Here is a 22,591-nt window from a genome sequence, read left to right as displayed (position 1 = left end):
ACATCCTCTTCAAAGTTCAACTACACGCCAGCTACCTTGTAACTGCTCGTCCCATACAGCCGATCGCTGGGGGGCCGGGAGTCAGACACCCGCCAATCTAATATTGATGAACTAGCCTGAGGATAGGCCATCAACAGAATACCACTGCATAACCACTTTAAAGAGTACCTATTGTTTCAAGTGACTTCAGGCAAAATAAACTGTCATACATGTTTACTAGAGGAATAACTATCTGGCCGTTAAGAGTCCATTCACACGTCCATGGTGTATTGCGGATCCGCAATACACCGGGCTGGCACCCCCCATAGAACTGCCTATTCTTGCCCGCAATTGCGGACGCGGATAGCAGTGTACTCTCTGCATCCATTCCTGCCCCATTGAGAATGAAAGGGTCCGCACCCGTTCCCGATATTGCGGAACGGATGTGAACCCATTTGCGAACTTGTGAATGGACCCTTATAGGACTTCTATCCTAGATTTCTACCAGTTTTCCCCTGTGCAGGCCTCTGTCAGTTCTTCCTGAGCTAGGTTGTAGTCTTGCTATTGTGTCCCCCATAAACAAAAACACACAAAAGGGGATATTTTGCTCTCTCTCTCTCTAACACCCTCAGAATCAGTAGCTGAAGGACATTATACAACTGTAATGAGCAGAGCTGCTGTCAATATAGAATTGGAAAGAGAATGTAAAACACTGTCTCTATGGCTCTTACTCTGCAGCTGCTTCCCCCTCATCTCTCCATATAAGTCTATGGATAGCTACTATAACCTGGTCTCTCAGTATACAGACATCTGTTTGTGTATTTTATGGTTGAATTGAGGAGGAGTTATCAGTTTGAGGGGCAGGATGGGAAAAAGAAGCAGATATGTTGAGAGGCTTTAAGGAACATACCTCACGTAACACACTAAGACGAATGAAGATAAACTCTTGCCCAGACCCTGGGGGACTACCAGCAAATTCATCATGCTAACAAGGAGGAGAAGAGAAAAAGAAATACAAAATATGGTTAAAAAGTAAAGATGCCAACATAAAAAAAAAAAATTTAACAATTTTTGAAACCACTTGATCAGCAGTTATTTCTGAACACAATAGGAGAAAATGTCCTACTTTATAATCCTCCCAGTCACAAGCAATGCACAAAGAACTGTTAATGGCTGACAAAGGTCTTACCTCTCCCTTTTTCTCACGGGCTACTCCTTGGCACTCTTTTAGCTCATGGCCAAACTGAGCACATAATGCACATGGCCTTGGTTGGTTAGGCTTAAACTCTTCTCTGATGATGGTAAAGTTGGGTTCATGAGTGGCTAGTCCAAGCATGATGAGGTCAGCTAGAAATAAAGAAGCAAGCAATATTTTTTAAAAGCAGAATATTGTAACAAACTTATTTGGCACTTTTATATTATAGGTATGAAGGCAAAGATGGACAGAGCTTGACCTGATCATTGTCCAAGTCTAGCTACAAAGCCTCCTGATAGACAAACATTCTTGATTGAAATGGAACGTTTCCTAATAGACCAAAATAGCATCTCATCTCTGGCAATGGCTTATTCAAGCATTGCTGCTCCTGCCTTTACCAGCATTGCTCTGCTAAAGCCTGGCATACCTCGGCAATGTAAGGCTTTGGCAGAACAGGCACACGCAGTAGTGTGACGTCTTAAGCAGAGCGAGGGCAGGAGCTTGCAAACAGTCTGTATCTATGTGGTATAAACCAAAAAAGGGGACTCCATTTATAGTAATCAATGAGAAAAATAAATAAAATAAAAAATAAATCTCATACTAATCACATATTACTCAAAGTGCAAGCCTATGGCAATAGCATAATAGTACCTATAAAAAAAGTTGCCAGACTGCTTAGAACATACATTTTATTAGTAAATAAATTAATACATAAGTTAAAAACTAGTATACGTTCAGGGAAAGGGCGACAACCAGGAGGACACAATGGAAACAATTCAAATCTGTCCACAAAAAGAATCAAAAATAAAGTGCCATAAGTGGCAATGACTGAATTCCAGGACAGAAATCAGTTACCCATAATGTACAAAAATGACATATGAATTTTCTTCATTTTATTTAATTTGTTTACGTTGATCACTTTGTCTTCTATTTTATATTTTTTCTGGGCTCCATCCATGTGTACTGTTATGCAACTATTATTGTACTTATTTGTTTATTTTTTATTTCATATTAAATTTGAAAAAATAAAAATATTACAACCACCATTATTATTAATTCAATTTGTTTTTTATTATGTTATTTTTTGGCATAATTTGCACATTTCATCTATTTCTATTTTGGTACTCACTCACTTGCATTATGCGCTATGTGCTGCAACTTATAATCAGTGTGTCCACATAATTACGAATTTTTACATTTCACATAATCATGATTTATTATTCAGTATTTTTTCTCTAACTCTATACTTTCTTTCTCTAACTCACTTTAGGCTTTTTTTTTGCAGCAATTAATGTATTAATATAATCATTTATTTTTCACTGTGCTATATAATCATGCAATTCTTGAATTATCTTATTGGTCCTTTTTTGTAATAACCATCGACTATTGTGAATAATTATGCTTAATTGATTATAACGCAAAAAGGGCAACGCCAGGCCTGCGCATACGCATGTATCCATCTGAAGTCGCCGGCATGGATCTCGCTTCAATTACATTGTGAGTTCTGCCTGTGTCATGGGACAATATGCGATCACGTGACGGATAGGTCACATGACACCTCTCACCTCATTCGTGCAGCTCCTTCCCTGTGAGATTTCAAATTCAGGTGCATTTAATAATCTAGTTACTATTAGGTTGGAGTGTTATGATTGGTGGTTGTGAGTATATTGTGTGTGTCCTGCAGTGATGACGCTACCCCCAGATGAAGGTCCACCGAAAAGCGCATCGGTGGTCGGAACCATCCCGGAGGAGACACATTATGGGTAACCGATTCCTGTCCTGTATATATTCATACATTGTCACTTATTGCGCTTACACTTCACTTTTGATTCTTTTTGTGAACAGATTTGAATTGTTTCCATTGTGTCGTCCTCTGGTTGATGTCGCCCTTTCCCTGCAATTGTTTTTAAATGACGAATTTACTAATAAAGATTACCGGTATATTGATTCTAAGTGGTCTGGCAACTTTTTATAGGTAATTGTACCTATGTGGTCTGCAGAGCTCAGTGTGGCCACAGGGGAATCCAAAATAACATACTTTGGCGCCTGAACTTCAGGCGCCAAATTCTCATGAAAAGTAAAAAAACAAAACTTAAAATAATATTTGGCACATTTAGAAGAGGATTTAATTAAGTTTAATTAAACGTATAGGCACACTTTAACATATACAATTAATTTCAGTTAAATATATACCAGGCACCTCACATACACAAATGTTATGTGCAAAACTTGTAAAAGTGAAATGCACTAAAAATTTGCTGATTTACGTCAAAATAATGAGGATCCTGCACATTTTTTTTTTTATTGTACAATATCCAATCAACATGTAGGCTTCTTGCACAAGGCCGTGTCTGTATTTTGGTCCTCAAAAGTCAGAACCGCTAAATATAGATAGCCTTTGTATGCACTCTCTTTCTAAGTTCCATCAATAGAAAGGGCCATGCTTGGCTGCAACGCATAGGCATGTTCTATATTTTGCAGAATGGCCAAATGGATCACCAAAATTTGTGTGAGCGTATGGCCCCAAAAGGAATGGATGGGACAGTTTTATTCTGAAAAATGCAGATAGCACAAGGTTATACGGTCATGTGGAAGAGGTCATACAGTGCTGTAAATGTGTGCAACTTCACTGAAATTCTGCCAAAAACTTTACTTGCCCTTCACACGAGTGTGTTCCACGCATTGGACTTACAGCGCGAGTATGCAGCAGCACCCGTCCGGACCTCTCAGCACTGACTGGGTCGAATAGCAATATAGTGATTTATGATGCAATGTACTGGATAATACTGACAGCATTAGGTCAGTGTAATCCAATACATTCCAGAACTGTAAGGGTTACTTAGCATCATAAATAAATATAATGCTATTCGACCAGTCTGTGCTGGGAGGTCAGTACCGTTGCTGCATACTTTATGTGAGTCCAATGCGTGGAACTCGCTTGTCTGAAAGGGGCCTAAATGATGTCAATGCGTTTAACCCACAATATTTATGTAGAAGTTAACACTGGTTTCATTTTAAATTAGATGCGCAAGAAAATATGTTACAATTTACCCTCATAATAGACACATTCACAAAGCATTTTAAGGCAAACGTTAATCTATTTACTGTTAGTTAATCAGCATTTACTCTAGACCAGTATTGTTTTGTACAGAGCTTTAGTACAAGCAACAGCAATGCATCAGAGAAGCTGACCTATAAACTGCATGGGATCCATAAATTATTAAAAACAAGCATAAACTGCAAAAACGGAATTACGCTAATCTCCACATTATACAGAAAGGCACAATCTAGTGCTTACCGTCAGCACCACACAAGCAGTGATGAGTGTTAGGGTCATGATGAGGCTGGGCTGCACAGGAAATGAGAGAATAGTTAGTTACCTTGCAAGATACCACAGTGATAAGTGACTCAACAATTCAGAACTATACACAGTACCTCGTTGTCTTCTGATGTAATCCATAATTTTATGTTCACCTTCTCCAGGGGCACTTGCATCCGATAAAATGACCTGCAAAGATGAGATGGCGTAAGAAGAGGTACCGGAGAGAAAAGTGGGTCATGTCAAAAATCTGTCCTAAGCAGGAGATACAGTGGTCCCTCAAGTTACAATATTAACTAGTTCTGGGACAACCATTGTAAGTTGAAACCATTGTACCTTGAGATCATAGTTCGAAATTAGTTCCAAAGCATCAAAATGTCATCCCATAATAGGAGGAAAAATAAGCAGATGACATACAGCTAAAACAAGCCCTTATATGTAACAGTCAGAAATAGGCTGTAAATCACTTTCTATGATGAAGACAGGAACTTCTTCGGGGTCAATGTACCAGAAAATAAGATTAAGCCACCCCCACAGCCAATATTGGTGTTTTACCAGTGAAGTGCCCAAGCTGGTGGGCACCAGTAGTGTCAGGCATTGTATTTTGAGTCTGGTTTTAAAGAGGACCTTTCATGCGATTTGACTTTTCAAAATCAGTACCCGGCACTGTAGCCGATGTTAACTAAATGAGATGGAGCAGTGTATTTTGAAAAATAAAAAAAGTGCCCTATTTTGCTGCTGTGCCCGGTGTTCTGTTTGCCGCCCTATTCAATAGCATATGTACTGGGAGGAGGAGATGCCAGGTGTTTCTCAGTGGGTATCTCCTCCTCTGATTGCCCAGCTCACAGCCAGAGTGGACCACACCACAGCCAAGGAGAAGGTGAGCTGTTTTTTTTTTTTTTTTTTTTAAATAAATGGGTGCGATGTGGTCAGCTGTGATTGGACAGCTCAGTCAGGGAGAAGGAGACGCCCACTGAGGAACGCTGTCATCTCCTCCTCCCTGTACCAAAGCTATTGATTAGCATACGGAGCACCAGAGCGTAGGGCACAGTGGTGAAACGAAGCAGCTGATCTGAAAAAATATTTGCCCCATCTCATCTAGTTAACAAGTCAAGTCACGTGAAAGGTCCTCTTTATGTTACAATGGAAGACTACTGTATGCTGAAAATATTTTAACTTGAGGGAGCACTATACTTAGCAACTTTGCATGATAGAGTACTGATTGCATTACAAAAAACACCTGTGTATCCAAACTGTATTAAAAAGGCAATTTGTGAACACTGGCCATTCATAAAACCACAGCTAAATCGTTCACATCCTTACAGTAGGCCCCTGCATAGGTGATCAGTATCAGATCGTTGCGGTCCAATACCAGGCACTCCCACTGATCAGCTGTTTGCAGCAAGTGAATGGGAACTTTCCTGCAGTAGGCCAACACATAGTGGATGAAGCCTTCTGCTTGATCCGCAGAGGATGCAGTTGACTGGTAGGGGCACGGGGACAAGTGTCTGACCCATATTTCAGATTACACAGAAAAACTGAAATTCGTTCTACTATCAAGTTCATTAAAGAGTCACTGTAATTTCACACAACATAAATCAATAGTACAAGTGACCACAAGAAACTTTGTAATATTTTTTATCAGTAAGAATTGTCAAGTTCTTATGTTATCAGCTGCCCCCCCCCCGCCAGTCGCTTTTCACTTTGAATAATGCTTTGCATCTTAGTCTAGAGATGGAACAGCTACACAGGAGGATGATATTACACATGCCAATACAAGTCTATGTAGAGGGGAGTGAGAAAAGAGAGCAGCTGCATGAGTGAGACGGGACTCAGATACACTAAAGAGACTGCACAGCTACATAGGAGATTTATATCTCTGCACAAGTTCTAAATTTTTAACCACAGTACTTCTCTGCAACATCCTTCATGATCCTGGAGCAAACTTCTTAGTGAGTAAGAGAAGCTTAGGAAGCAGCTTCTCTTTTACTTTGTGTGCAGTGGATGGCAGCTACTCTCCACCCACTATGTCTGATAGATTTGCAAACTAGATCAGCATACAAATCATATAATGGCCGGAAATAGTATTATTCCTCATGCACACTACTATTGATTAACGCATAGCCTGTTGAAAACTTAGGGTACACTTTACCTACCAAACTGAAATCTAAACCATTCACTTTTCCTATAGTGTCCTATCTGGTTTTAAACATCAATATAAGACTACAGATAAAATAAACTTACTGTAATGTTTTTCCAGCCGGGGTCATTATTTAAACGGTCTGCAACATAGTAACGAAGACACTTTGCCAAGTTGTCCATAAATTCCGTACCCTACATAAGAAAAAGCATCAGCGTTATTGACACAGATCTCAAATATACAACATAATGTACCAATGTGTTCTATGGTACCTACAGGAGTGATACAGTTACTGTCAAACCTTTCTTTCACTTCTTCAGGAGGAAGGTAGCCACCTAGAAGAAAAGCGGATTCAGTACATGATACCAGCAAAACGGATAAAGCTGGCTATCAGCTATGCATTTCTTCCCTCAATGGCCATTGCATTATAGTACTCAAGCATTTCATTCAACATGGAAAATAAAATTGCTGGCAAATTCAAAATCAATGTGACCGTCCGGTTGAGGATTAAACTTACATTAAATGTGAAACGGACAGAACACTTACATGGTGACTTCCTTTTCATCTGCAGATTCATGGGCTCCTCTTCTGCCATCCAAAAGGACAGTACCATTGTTCAGACTACATGATTCACACTGTGCATCAGGAGTCCAGGACACTTCCTGTCTGTCCAGCCTCACATTGCTGGCCAATCTGAGTTAGGGTACTTTCACACTTGCGTTTTTCTTTTCCGGCGCTGAGTTCCGTCACAGGGGCTCTATACCAGAAAACAACTGATCAGTTTTATCCCCATGCATTCTGAATGGAGAGTAATCCGTTCAGTTTGCATCAGGATGTCTTCAGTTCAGTCGTTTTGACTGATCAGGCAAGAGAAAACCGCAGCATGCTACGGTTTTCTCTCCAGCGGAAAAAATAAACTGAAGACTTGCCTGAATCAGGCATTTTTTCCCATAGGAATGTATTAGCGCCGGATCCGGCATTCAGAATACCGGATCAGTCGTTCTGGCATGCGCAGATCGGTAAAAATTTGAAAAAATGTACAAGACGGATCTGTCTGTCCGCATGACAAGCGGCGAGACGGATCCATTCTTGCAATGCATTTGCGAGATGGATCCGCATCCGGATCAGTCTCACAAATGCTATCAGTCAGCAGCAGATTCGGAACTGCCCGCCGGATCACACTGGCGCAAGTGTGAAAGTACCCTTACAAAATGCAGTGTGGACCAGGTAGTCTGAGTAGTGGTGCAGCCAGCTTGGATGGCATAAAAAGGAGCCCAAGAATTGGCAAATCGTCAGCTAAAAAAAAAAAAGTTAACAGAAGGGCACCATGTACCGGTAAATGTTCTGTTTATTCTCTAGTTACCGTAATACGATTTTTTTTTCGCCCCTTAAACTGGAGGGTCTTTTGTTAAGAGTACTGTAGAATTTTTTTTTTTTTTTAGAACTCTACATGTGGTGTTCCTCTGTTATTGCACCTGGAATTTTAGGAATAAACTGACTATTGAGCATTACCATTGCCCTTGTCAATGGGGTGTGTTCTTACATTGTTTAGTACTGACTGCACTAATTGAATGATGTCGGAGGGTGCAGGAGATATATAAACATCTAAACACAAAACTGGGCCACAAATACTCAAAAGATGTACTTAGTGAATAATATGACAAAAGTAGATCACCTATACATATATTCAAAGAACAGAAGAATACATTATAATAAAAAAAAGTATAATATCACTAAAAAAATCTGAAAATCACAGACCTGTATTGGACAGGTAGCACACATTAAAGGGTATATAGCACACTGTTAAAGTCCTAACTAGTACTAACACATTAATAAACCAATATAGACTATGGAGAAGGGGACACTCCTTGGAAAAGCCACAGCGAAACATGTTGGGGGTGAGGGCTCGTCTGTTAGGTCTGTATGGACATCTGCATCTTAGATGGATATGTATGTTTATTCTTCATACCCCATTGGATTATTCATACGGGGATCTCCGATTTGCTGCTTTTTAAATGTTTAAGGCTACTTTCACACTAGCGTTCTGCTGTCCGCTCCGTTTGAAGGAGCTCACGAGCGGAGCAGAACGCTTCTGTCCAGCCCTGATGCAGTCTGAATGGATGCGGATCCGCTCAGACTGCATCAGTCTGGCGGCGTTCAGCCTCTGCTCCGCTCGCCTCCGCACGGCCAGGCGGACAGCTGAACGCTGCTTGCATCGTTCAGCTGTCCCTGCCGTGCGGATCCGTCCAGACTTACAATGTAAGTCAATGGAAACGGATCCGCTTGAAGATGACACCATATGGCTCAATCTTCAAGCGGATCCGTCCCCCATTGACTTTACATTGAAAGTCTGAACGGATCCGCTCAGGCTACTTTCGCACTTAGAAATTTTTCTAAGTTATTAATGCAGACGGATCCGTACTGAACGGAGCCTCCGTCTGCATTAATATGATCGGATCCGTTCAGAACGGATCCGATCAAACGCAAGTGTGAAAGTAGCCTAATATGTGATATTTTTATAATTTTTTTTTTTACTTTGTGAATATTTGTATAGGTGATCCACAACGTCCTGTTGAGTTCTAAGAACAGATGCTCCAGAAAGATTACATGGGGAACACTGGCATTTACTAAATACAGACGTCAGAAGAGCTGACCGGTCCTCTTCATTAGCCACACAAGATTTACTGGGACAGACAAGTCAATCAGTTGCAGCCTGTGACACTCTGCAGTAGAGAACAAGTAGCAGCATACCTCTGGAGATCACTTCCTCCCGGACACGGTTCTTCTCTTCCACCAATTCTACACCTTCTTTTGAAGCCCTAAAACGCCTAGAGCGCTGCTGATTCATCTTGGCTCGAGGAGCCTATTTAAACACAGAGCAAGAAATCCAAGTTTTATGTATTGCTACTAAAATATAAAAATCCACACATACAGGTTGCTCTAACATATGAGCATGAGGGGGTCCATTCCCTGGAGAAAGAGGGGCATGAAGTGATAATGGATGATTTATCCAGCCCTATGACCTCAATAAATGTATTATAATTAGATCCCCCAGATTTATTATACTTCTGACAGGTTTAGAGCAGGTAGGTTCTACATTTGTTAAAAAATAATATATATATACAAAAATGCAACAAACCATGCCAAAATACATCCTATGTTCTTGCTTGGCATAGGTGGGTCTAGATGTAGACCACGGGGACACTTATCCCCTACACCAGGCATGGCCAACCTCTGGCTCTCCAGCTGTTGTAAAACTACAATTCCCACCATGCCCTGCTGTAAGCTGATAGCTGTTAGCAGTTTGGGCATGCTGCGAGTTGTAGTTTTGCAACATCTGGAGAGCCTCAGGTTGGCGATCCCTGCCTTCTGCACAGGATACGGGATGGGTGATCTCTGGATCCGCCATTCATCATGAGAACAGAGGCCCCAGAACATCCTATCGGAATGCAGCGGTAGTGCGCGTGCAAGACCACCACTCCATTTCTATGAAAGTGAGGGAGATGGCGCTCAGCAATCAAATATCCTGCAGACAAGGAATAAGTGCGCTCTGTGGGGAAAACAGGATTTGTGTGTAGAGATCCCCTTTATAATGTAAAAAGGACAGATGAGATTTAATCGTCCACGGGATAATCAGCACCTCTGCATCACTCGCTGCTAGTGCTAAAGATCACTATACTTCCTGAATGAGGTTCCAAGGCGGCAGAGACACTCACCACGCCATCTATAGCCATATAGAGCAACCTCCTCGGCCTCACAATATTAAACAATCTATCAATGTACTCGAAGATGGCCACCATCATCTCATCTTCATTTTTAGGTGCCGGTCTGCAATCAGACAAGAGAAATATTTATTACAATCTCATCCTTCATGTCGTGGACAGCAAGAATAAAGACGACGAGACTTACTTGTCCTCCGGGTGAGTACATGGATGGATGATGCCATTCATATCCAAATACAAGTTGTCAAACTCCACCTCGTTTGGGTTAGGCTTGCTAGAATCAATCGGTATCTTGATGCCATTGCACTCTTTAGGCTTAGCAAAGAAAGGAGAAAAAAAAATATAAAATAAAATGTTTGCTAAATTGGCAACTGACCTAAATTGGCCCCCATACACACTGCTGCCCAATCCTACCGCTTTACACAACCTAATGTGTACGGGCACTTACACGGGCCGACAGAGCGGACAATTATTGAGAGCAAACATTCATAGGAATATTCATTTCCGATCGTCGCTTGCTAGCTGAAGCAATCATCGTGGATGTATCAAGAACAAGCGACCAGTCACTCGATCAGAATTCAGAGATGTCGCGCCTTTGGAATAATCATTCACATATAACTGATCTACGCAAGTGTGTTTATGGGGAAGTAAGAAGCGGCGTCAGCTCCCTGATATTTAACCGTTTCAGGATGAAGCTCCAATTTTTTAATCTGATGGGTTGTTTTAGGGCTCATGCACACAACCTCATCCATTTTGCAGTCCGAAAAAAAACACAGGTCCCTGCCAAGCGCATGTTGCCATTTTTTTTTCTATACTACTCTAGAAATATCCTATCCTTATCTGCAAAATGGATATGTGGGTCCTCATCCGATCCGCAAAAAAATAAATAAATAATGCTCATCAGATGCAGACAAACAACGGCCGGGTGCACAACCTCGTATGTGGTAATTACCTTGGAACACTTATTTAAGTGATTCTGAGACTGCTTTTCCATGACACATTGTACCTCATTTTATCTGTGTCAATATGTTGTGTTTATTATTTTTTTATTATAGAAAATAATATTTTACATCTTTCCACACAAAATACATAATAAACATGTACCACAAGTCAACTTTACATTGCCATAATCGCTTACAAAATCAGTTCTGAAATGGTATTGAGCGGCCTAGCTAATAGAAACTCCCTACAAATTACCCCATTTTAAAAACCAAACCCCTCATAGTATTCAAAATTATAGGAAGTTTTTTTTTAAAGCAACCTAGAGAAGAACATTTAAGGGCTCCTTCACACTTGCGGCAGGACGGATCAGGCAGGCTCGTCTCCCTGTCGGATCCGTCCTTCCGCTGTTTTGCCGAGCCACTGCTCCGTCCCCATTGACTATAATGGGGACGGGGGCTGAGCTCCGGCACAGCACGGCGATAGCCGCCGGACTAAAAAGTCCTGCATGTCCGACTTTTTAGTCCGGCGGCTTTTTTTAGATTTTCAAATGAAACTTTTTTTTTTAACACATCAGGTATTAAGGGGTATCACCCCATTGCATATATTAAAACATTTTTCTCAGCAACGTGGGCACATAAGAACATGGGACCAACACAGATGCCTTCAGCACAGGTGCACATGCAACAGGTCAGCCAGTGACATAGCTACAAACCTGCTGACAGATGCCCTTTAACAGAGAAACAAAACTAAATATTTAGTACCCTGGTTCTGGCATTTGCCGTTTTAGCAGTCCACATATCGTGGATCCGAAAAACATGGATACCAACCAAGAGTCTTCCGCCATTTTTTTTTCACTCCTTCACAAATGTCCTATCCTTGTCTGCAAAACGCACAAGATTAGGGTGTGTTAAATTTTTCTACAGGGCTGCAGAACAAATTACAGATGGAAACACGCAAGAACAAAAAACAGGGGAATGAATTCTGCTGGCACAAACCGCATGAAATACGTGTGGTTTTGTTGCGTTTGCATTTTTTTTTTTTTACTGTTGAAATAAGATTTTTCTGCTGCATTTCCAGTCACGAGTGACCCCAGCCTTAAAGTGCAAAAACATAACCACCCCCAAAAAGACCCCATTTTGGAAACACCCCTTAAGGAATTTATCTACGAGTATTGCGACCACTTTGACCTAACAGGTGTTTCATAGAATTTATTAGGGCTACAGAAAAATAAAAAATAAATAAAAATTCTAAATATCTAGCAAACGAGCAAAAGCAGCCCTCAACGTTAGAAAATTTCTCCCAGATATCCAGCAATACCCCATAGGTGGTCATGAATTGCTATTATGACACATGGCAGGGCTCAGCAGGGAAGATTTTTATGCACTGTCACATTTGTAGAACCCCTAACGTACCAGGACTGTGGAAACCACCCTAAAGTGACCCCATTTCAGAAACTAGACCCCTCAAAGAAACTATTTACGTATGTGGTCAGATTTTTGACCCCATACTATTTATGCAGTGTTTTGTGGAAATAAGATGTATTTTTCAGACACTGCTTATGATTAAAAAATTAATAATCCAACATGTACTGATCCATTTCTCAACTAGTTCAGAAATACCACACAGTGACCCAAATCTGCTGTGTGGTCACATGGCAGGGCCTGCAGAAGAGTACCAGAGGAATTTTGAGGCCACATTTTTACTTGCATGATTTTGGGCACCACTACATGTTTGCACAAGCCTTAGGCTACTTTCACACTAGCGTTCGGGGCTCCGCTTGTGAGTTCCGTTTAAAGGCTCTCACAAGCGGCCCCCGAACGGATCCATACTGCCCTAATGCATTCTGAGGATGTGGATCCGCTCAGAATACATCAGTCTGGCTCCGTTTCGCCTCCGTTCCACTCAGCAGGCGGACACCCGAACACTGCTTGCAGCATTTTCGTGTCCGCCTGGCCGTGGTGAGCCAAACAGATCCGCCCAGACTTACAATGTAAGTCAATGGGGATGGATCAGTTTGACATTGACACAATATGGTGCAATTTCAAACAGATCCGCCCCCCCCATTGACTTCCAATATAAAGTCTGGACGGATTCGTCTGACTAACAATTAGACTTACTTTTTTCTGAAATATAATGCAGACGGATCAGTTCTGAACGGATCCCATCGTTTGCATTATAGGAGCGGATCAGTCTGTGCAGACACCAGACGGATCCGCTACGAACGCAAGTGTGAAAGTAACCTAAAAAAAGAAAAAAATTGTGCAGACATTACACCACTGTGTTTATCTAGGTGTATAATGAGAACAGAACTGAACAAAGAGGACCTTTCATGGGTCCAGACATTATAAACTATGGATCAGGATATGTAGGGCATGGTGCAGGAATCTAACTGCACTTACTATATTTTCTGTGCGCCGCTCTGTTCACCCGCTGTGGCCCCCGGTATATTATCTCCCAGCGGGTATGCTACCTTAAGCATCGGAACAATGAGGAGACCGAGTCTCTCTCCTTAGGCGTTCCTTCTCCGTGGCTGTAGTGCTGTCCAAACACAGCGCATAGCGTCAGAGGCGAGTTTTTCTTCTTCTCCCTGACTGACGCTCTGCGCTGCGATTGGACAGTGCTACAGCCACGGAGAAGGAGATGCCCATTGAGAAACAAGGCAGTCTCCTCCTCCCCGTACCGATGCTAAAGTTAGCATACCAGGAGGGAGAATACAACGGGGGCCACAGCGGGCAAACAGAGCAGCGCCCAGATAAAAATAGTAAGTGCAGTTAGATTCCTGCACCATGCCCTACATATCCTGACACTTAGTTTATAATGTTTGGACCCATGAAAGGTCCTCTTTAAAGGGGTTGTCTGGGCTTTTACTATTTATGTCCTATCCTCAACTAATAGGGAGATCTCTGGATCCATGTGAGGTACAGGGCTGGTTCTATATGATGTGCAATTCTCATATTTTACATTAGTTACTAAAAGCTGCCTTACACAGGGACCATAGACACAATGGTCTGGAGTGGACCTCAGACCTCCATGGCAGAGTTTTGTAGGCATGCCATTGTACAAGTAAAGAATAGATCAGCTCTGACACTCACCTGCTGTGAACTGTGTATAGATAAGACAGGATCCACCGAGGTGATACCATTAGGGCTCTTTCACACGAGCGGATCCCGTGCGGGTAATCCGTTGCGTGAAAGAGAGCCAAGCCCCGTCCCGCAGAGACACGGAGCAGTAACATGATTGATAATGCTCCGTGCCTCTCTGATCTTTTTACTACAAAATCACAGTGACAACTTTATCTCACTGTGATTTTGTTGTAAAAAGGTCACAGAGAGGCACGGAGCATTATCAGTCATGTTACTGCTCCGTGTCTCTGCGGTCCGGGACGGGGCTTGGAAGTCTTTCATGCATCTGATTCCACGCACGGCATTCGCTCGTGTGTAAGAGCCCTTTAAAGGCAGGATTAGAATGACAGATAAGCAGGTAACTGCAGTAAAGTGATCTGCATAAACCAATAAGTGGCCCCTATTAGACTTTGCCTACTTTTACACCTGAAGTTTTGAGATCCAGCAGAGGATCTTAAAACCGGAGCAAAACTGTCCTGTTTTGTCACCATGCATTCTTAATGGAGAAAAACTTACTCAGAATGCATCAATATCAGTTGTTCAATTTTGTACGCTGGACACACAACCGCGGCAAGCGGAACAAACCGGCACCAAAAACAATGCAAGTCAATGGTGATTGACCCGTCGCCCATAGACTTACAATGATTTTAAATGCCAGATCCGGTTTGTTGCGTTTCGATTTAATACAACCGCATCCTAACGGAACAAATACATCCTGGTGCATTAAATCAAACTGAACCATTTTGCTCTGGTTTTGAGATCCTCTGTCGGATCTCAAAAGCAGAATACAAATCCGCAGACAAAGCAGCCTTAGTAGTCAGTGCAAAAACTGCTTTTTTTAATGGTTTTTGTTTAACTACTTCACATCTGGGCCATTTACCCCCTTCCTAACAGAGCCTAATTTTGCAAATCTGACATGTGTCACTTTATGAGGTAATAACTTTGGAACGCTTTTACTTATCCAAGCCATTGAGAGACTGTTTTCTTGTGACACTGTACTTTATGACCGTCGGTAAATTTGAGTCAATATATTTCACCTTTATTTATAAAATAATCCCAAATTTCCCCAAAGTTTTGAAAAAGTTGCAATTTTCAAAATTTCATTTTCTCTTTTAAAAGCAAGTGACACCTCATAAAATATTACTTAACATTCCCCATATGTCTACTTAGAAATGTAGAAGCAATTCTTAAAGTGGAATTTGGAAATGTTCTTAAAAATTCTAAGGACCAGGTCAGGTCTGAAGTCACTTTGTGGGGCTTACATAGTGGAAACCCCCCATAAATGACCCCATTGTATAAACTATATCCCTCAAGTTACTCAAAACTGGTTTTACAAACTTTGTTAACCCTTTAGGAGTTCTATAAGAATTAAAGGAAAATGGAGATGACATTTCTAAATTTCACTTTTTTGGCAGATTTTCCATTTTAATTCATTTTTTTCTTTAACACATCAAGGGTTAACAGACAAAACGTATTACCCTGATTGTGGTTTACAGAAACACCCCACATGTGGTCGTAAACTGATGTAAGGGCACACGGCAGGGCGAAGAAGGAAAGGAGCGCTGTATGGATTTTGGAAGGCAGATTTTGCTGAAATGGTTTTTAGATACCATGTTCCATTTGAAGCCCCCCTGATGCACCCTTACAGTAGAAACTCCCAAAAAGTGACCCCATTTTGGAAACTAGGAGAAAAGGTGACCAGTTTTATTGGTACTATTTTGGGGTACACATGATTTTTAATTGCTCTATATTAGGGATCGACCGATATTGATTTTTTAGGGCCGATACCGATAATTTGTGGACTTTCAGGCCGATAGCCGATAATTTATACCGATATTCTGGGAATTTACATTTTTGGAAAAAAAATTAAAATTCCCACAAATCTGCTGAAAATTAATGTTTATTGTTAATGTGTATTTTTTTTGTAAATCTTTCTTTTTCATTTATATTTAATATTTTGGTGTTTTTATTATTTTTTTTTGTAACTTTTTTTTTAACTAACTTTTAGCCCCCTTAGGGACTAGAACCCTTGTCCTATTCACCCTGATAGAGATCTATCAGGGTGAATAGGATCTCACACTGTCCCTGCTGCTCTGTGCTTTGTGCACACAGCAGCATGGAGCTTATCATGGCAGCCAGGGCTTCAATAGCGTCCTGGCTGCCATGGTAACCGATCGGAACCCCAGCATTACACTGCTGGGGCTCCGATCGGAGGAGCAGGGGAGAGGGGATCCTGTGGGGGGGCGCACTGCGACTGGGGTGGGGGGGAGGGGGGGCGCACCACTGCTTAATACTGGGGGGGAGGGGGGGCGCACTGCGCCACCAATGTCTGATACTGGGGGGGAGGGGGGGCGCACTGCGCCACCAATGTCTGATACTGGGGGGCTTGGGGGGGCGCACTGCGCCACCAATGAAGCTTAATCTCTAATTTATTAATATACAGGAGGCGGGAGCTGGCTGCAGGATCACATAGCCGGCTCCCGGCCTCTATGAGCTGTAGCTGCGATCCGCGGCACCTGAGGAGTTAACTACCGCAGATCGCAGCTACAGCTCATAGAGGTCGGGAGCCGGCTATGTGATCCTGCAGCTCCTGCCTCCTGTATATGAATGAATGATAGATTAATCTTCATTGGTGGAGCAGTGGACATAGCTCCTCCCCTCCTCCTGTCCCCTGTACTTTCATTGGCGGCAGCAGCAGCAGCACAGGGGGGAGGAGACACTGCTCCTTCTCCCCTGTGCTGCTGCTGAGGGAACACGGAGAGCGCTGTCAGCAGCGCGATCTGTGTTCCCATACACTATCGGAATATCGGCAAAATAGATGCCGATACCGATAGCGTTCAAAATCCTGAATATCGGCCGATAATATCGGTAAATCCGATAATCGGTCGATCCCTACTCTATATTATGGTTTTTGTGAGGCAAGGTAACCAAAAACAGGGTAGATCATGTGCTATTTTTATAGAGCAGGTTGTTATGGACGCAATGATATCAAATATGTCTTTTTTTCATGTTAAACTGAAACAAAGGTCTGTGTCTCCATTTTCTGAACGGTATATATTTTTTATTTTTCTGCCGATAGTCTTTTGCAGGAGCTCGTTTTTTGCAGGAAGAGTTGATGCTTTGATGGGTACCATTTTTGGGTACATATGATTTTTTGATCATTCATTATTACACTTTATGGGGCAAGGTGACAAAAAAAAAATTGGTTGTTTTAGCAGTTTTTTTTTTTACATCATTTTTTTACAGCATTCACCTGAGGCGTTAGGTCATGTGACACTCTTATACAGCAGATAGTTTGGACGTGGCAATACCCAATATGGATACTTTCTTATTTATTTAAGTTTTACACAATAGCATTTTTGAAACAAAAAAAAATATTATTTCTTAGTGTGACTCTGAGAGCCATAACTTTTTTTTTTTATATTGTCTTAGTTAGGGTCTCTTTTTGCAGAATGAGGTGACTGGTACTATTTTGGGGGGCATACGCTTTTTGATCACTTAGACTTGCACTTTTTGTGACGTAAGGTGACAAAAATGGCTTTTTTTTTACACAGTTTTTATCTTTTTTTTATGGTGTTTATCGGACGGGGCGGATCATGCGATATATTTATAGAGGCAGTCGTTGGACACTGCAATACCAAATAGGTCTTTTATTTTCTTCTATTTTACATGTGAAACCTTTAATTATTTTTTACACTTTGCGTCCCCCATAAGGTCATACAATACCTCTGGGGAACATTTCACTTCACTTTGTTTTTTTCGCTATGGATTTCTCCTGTAACTCGGGCTAACATAGTAGCCTCAGTTACAAGGGAAGTACAGCCACAGTGCAGGGCTGATCGACAGCTCCTTTACTCTCCCAACCCTGGCGGTCACATGACCACCAGGCCAGGACAGGAAGCGAATAGCGTTTCCTGATCTGTATACACAGCGCTCGCTGTGTATGCAGCTATTTAGAAGGCAGGGACACCTGCGAACTGTCCCTGCCTTCTCTCTGGGTTGCTCTGCTGTCACTGACAGCGGGCCCCCCGCTCGGCAGCTGCACGATTAGCGTGCAGCTGCCATCTCTGAATGGATGTTCTGGAACGTCCGTTCAGAGATAAACATCCACCCATAGGACATTTATATCCTATGGGCAGATGTGAAGTGGTTAGAGATATTGATATAGAAAATAAAAATAAAATTCATTAAAAAACCTTAAACATAAAAACCGGATTAAACAATAGGTCACTTATTGAGAACACATTCCCTTTAACCCCTTCAGGACCAATCAATTTTTCACCTTTAACCACTACCCGACCACCTAATACAGGATTGCGTCCTGCGGGCGGCCGGGTTATTCCTCCTTTAAGCGCCGGCGCGTCATCTAGCGAGAGGCGGTATTTCCTGTGGACACGCGCACACAGGATCGGAAGGCAAACGAGTGGATCTACAGCCTGTCAGCGGCAATCATTCGCTGGCAGGCTGTAGATGCGATATTTTTTTTTAACCCTTGAAGGGTATACCAGACGCTATTTTGTTAACAGCGTCTGATATACCTGCTACCTGGTGGTCCCTTTTGCTTGGATCGACCACCAGAGGACACAGGCAGCTCTGTAATAAGTAGCACCAAGCACCACACTACACCCCCCCGTCACTTATTAACCCCTGATCACCCCCCTGTCATTGATCACCCCCCTGTAAGGCTCCATTCAGACCTCCGTATGTGTTTTGTGGATCCACAAAACGGACACCGGCAATGTGCTTTCCGCATTTTGCAGATCCGCGCATTGCCAGAACTATATAGAAAATGCCTTTTCTTGTCCGCAACTTGTGACCAAAAAAATTTAATCTCACATGAACTCACCATACCCCTCACAGAATTCAAATGCGTAAAAATTTTTTGACATTTATATTCCAGACTTCTTCTTACGCTTTAGGGCCCCTAAAAGTGACCCCATTTTGGAAAGAAGACACCCCAAGGTATTTCGTGAGGGGAATGGTGAGTTCATAGAATATTATATTTTTTTTTTATTGGCACAAGTTAGCGGAATACACCCCAAAACACATTTCCCTACTTCTTCTGAGTACGGCGATACCACATGTGTGACACTTTTTTGCAGCCTAGGTGCGCAAAGGGGCCCAAATTCTAAAGAGTACCTTTAGGATTTCACAGGGCATTTTTTACGCATTTGGATTCCAAACTACTTCTCGCGCTTTAGGTCCCCTAAAATGCCAGGGCAGTATTATTACCCCACAAGTGACCCCATTTTGGAAAGAAGACACCCCAAGGTATTCCGTGAGGGGTATGGCGAGTTCATGTAAAATTTATTTTTTGTCACAAGTTAGTGGAATATGAGACTTTGTAAGAAAAAATAAATAATTTTCCGCTAACTTGTGACAAAAAATAAAAGCTTCCATGAACTCACTATACCCATCAGCGAATACCTTAGGGTGTCTACTTTCGGAAATGGGGTCATTTGTGGGGTGTTTCTACTGTCTGGGCACTGTATAACCTCAGGAAACATGACAGGTGCTCAGAAAGTCAAAGTGCGTAATTTCACATTTTTGCACCATAGTTTGTAAACGCTATAACTTTCACCCAAACCAATAAATATAAACTTATTGCATTTTTTTTTTTTTTTTATCAAAGACATGTAGAACAATAAATTTAGAGAAAAATGTATATAGAAATAGTTTTAATTGAAAAATGTCGTTCAATTTTGATTAATATAAAAAAGTAAAAGTCAGCAGCAATGAAATACCACCAAATGAAAGCTCTATTAGTGAGAAGAAAAGGAGGTAAAATTCATTTGGGTGGTAAGTTGTATGACCGAGCAATAAACCGTGAACGTAGTGTAGTGCAGAATTGTAAAAAGTGGTCTGGTCATTAAAGAGGACCTTTCACTCCTATACAAACTAAAAACTATCTGTGTGCAGAGCGGCGCCCAGGGGCCCCCCTGCACTTACTAGTATGCCTGGTGCCGCTCCGTTCGCACGGTATAGGCTCCGGTGTCTCAGCTCCGTCTGTTGTATTGGACTGATTTTTTTGTAGGAGGCGTGTGCCTTGCTGCAGCACTGGCCAATCGCAGCGCACAGCTCATAGCCAGTCTATGAGCTGTGCGCTGCGATTGGCCAGTGCTGCAGCAAGGGACACGCCTCCTACAAAAAAATCAGTCCAATACAACAGACGGAGCTGAGACACCGGAGCCTATACCGTGCGAACGGAGCGGCGCCAGGCATACTAGTAAGTGCAGGGGGACCCCTGGGAGCCGCTCTGCCCACAGATAGTTAGTTTTTAGTTTGTATAGGAGTGAAAGGTCCTCTTTAAGGGGGTTTAAGCTAGGGGAGCTGAGCTGGTTAAGGACCAGGCCAAATTTTGCAAATCTGAAGTTTCTGACTTATCAAACAGATTCCAAAACCGTTTCCTCGTGATGCGTCATACTTCATGCGAATGGTAAATTTCAGTTTTACCTTTATTTAAATAAAAAAAATCCAACATTTACCAAAGATTTTGAAAAATTAGCAATTTTCGAAATTTTCAATTCTCCAATTTTACCGTGAATAGTAATTAGGGATGAGCGAATTTCATATTTTGAAGTTCGTGTAGTGGTATTTACTGAATTGCATTATGGATTCCGTTACCACAGACCATAACGCAATTTTATTTAAGAAAATGGTGCTTTAAGCCCAAAAACTCTTTCACAAAAGATAAACAGGAGAATATCCCCCGACAACTTTCTACCCATTTTCTCCTGAATACAGTAGGACCCCCAACTGTGGTTGTAAACTGTTATTTGGGGACTTGCCAGTGCACAGAAGAGAAGGAGCAGCTTCTGGATTTTCTAACATGGAATTTACTGTCGGGGTTTAAGAGCGATAACTTTTTTTTGTTGAATGAGCTGCGTGAGGGCTTTTTTGTGCAGGACAAGCTGTAATTGTATTGTCACCATTTTGGGGTACATTTGGCTTTCTGGTTGCTTTTTTTCTTATTTTGTGGGAGGTGAAGTCACAATAAAGATTTTTTTATACCGTTCACTTGATGGGGTAGATCATGTGATATTTTTATAGATATGGTCATTACGGACACAACGATACCAAATATGTCTAGTTTTTTTTATTTTTACACAATAGAAACATTTTTTGAAAAAAAATAAAAATCGTGCATTTGTGTTGGCATTTTCTTAGAGCCATGTTTTTTCATTTTTCTGGCTATAGTCTCGTGTGAGGGCTTGTTTGGGCATAATTTTTATTAGTTTTTTTTACACCGTTCACTTAATGGGGTAAATCATGAGATATTTTTGTAGAGCCAGTTGTTACGGACGCAGCGATACCAAATATGTCTACGTTTTGCTTTTTTTTATGTTTTACACAATAAGAGCAATTTTATGAAAAAAAATGGTGTTGCAATTTTCTTAGAGCCATATTTTTTTATCCTGGCTATGGTCATTTGATTGGGTAGACCATATGATTATTACAGAGCTGGTCGTTGGACGTAGTGATACCAAATATGCCTATTTTTTTTATTATTTATTTTCCTTTAGTTACCATTCAACGAAACAATGTAATGACTAGCTTTTCGACCCAGTAGAGATCCCTATCAGCAGTCTAAAAGCTTTTATAACCGAGCATAAGTTAAGAGTATGCGAGATGGTCCAGCTTAAGGTCTGGAAATTTAGTTTGTAACATAGGCAGATCTGGAAAAGTACCATCTATTAGTAGGTCACAGAGTCTGAGTGCTTTTAATAATCTTTATCTATCCAATGAGAAGTGAAGGGGGTCTTTGAGTCCCAACAGATCCCCCACGTTTAAGAGGAGACGGGTGGGCTCCATAGTTTGCATGAGGGAAAGGCGTGTGCCCATAAAGATAAGGGGGCTTTCGTTAATAACGGGTATGGGTGGGAAAGCGTTTTCCCCTAGGTCTACTCCGATCAAAGCTAGTCAGAATAGCCCGTTTTTTCTTCTTCTATCCCAACATGTGATTTTGATGGAGGGATCTTAACCAATCTAATATTCTGGTCATTTGGACTCCATATCAGGAAACCCAATGCTACCCAAATATTTAGGTTTGGTCATGGTGGAGTATGCGACTCTGCATATCCCATTTGCCCAAGTATATTTTAGAAAGGTTCTCTGGAGTTGAGCAAAGAAAGATCTGGGCAGAAATATGTGGTGTGTTCGGAACAGGTATAA

At 41.6% G+C, this 22,591-nt stretch overlaps 1 protein-coding gene across 1 annotated transcript in view; it reads right to left on the bottom strand.

Annotated features, from left to right (window-relative positions):
• The window catches only part of XRN2 (5'-3' exoribonuclease 2), a 64,956-nt gene that overhangs the window by 35,573 nt on the left and 6,792 nt on the right, over window positions 1-22,591 (bottom strand). The window contains exons 2-10 of the mRNA XM_044289853.1: window positions 10,543-10,670; window positions 10,350-10,461; window positions 9,385-9,496; window positions 6,910-6,968; window positions 6,738-6,827; window positions 4,610-4,682; window positions 4,473-4,523; window positions 1,169-1,326; window positions 890-964 (exon numbers count right to left, since the gene is read on the bottom strand). Coding sequence (XP_044145788.1) covers window positions 890-964; window positions 1,169-1,326; window positions 4,473-4,523; window positions 4,610-4,682; window positions 6,738-6,827; window positions 6,910-6,968; window positions 9,385-9,496; window positions 10,350-10,461; window positions 10,543-10,670 — 858 coding nt within the window. The remainder of the gene's footprint in view (window positions 1-889; window positions 965-1,168; window positions 1,327-4,472; window positions 4,524-4,609; window positions 4,683-6,737; window positions 6,828-6,909; window positions 6,969-9,384; window positions 9,497-10,349; window positions 10,462-10,542; window positions 10,671-22,591) is intronic.

This window comes from Bufo gargarizans, chromosome 4 (genome assembly GCF_014858855.1).
Source record: "Bufo gargarizans isolate SCDJY-AF-19 chromosome 4, ASM1485885v1, whole genome shotgun sequence".
NCBI classification, from domain to species: Eukaryota; Metazoa; Chordata; class Amphibia; order Anura; family Bufonidae; genus Bufo; species Bufo gargarizans.
The sequence above is the reverse complement of the archived record's forward strand: the minus strand, read 5'-3'. Positions and strand labels throughout refer to the sequence as shown.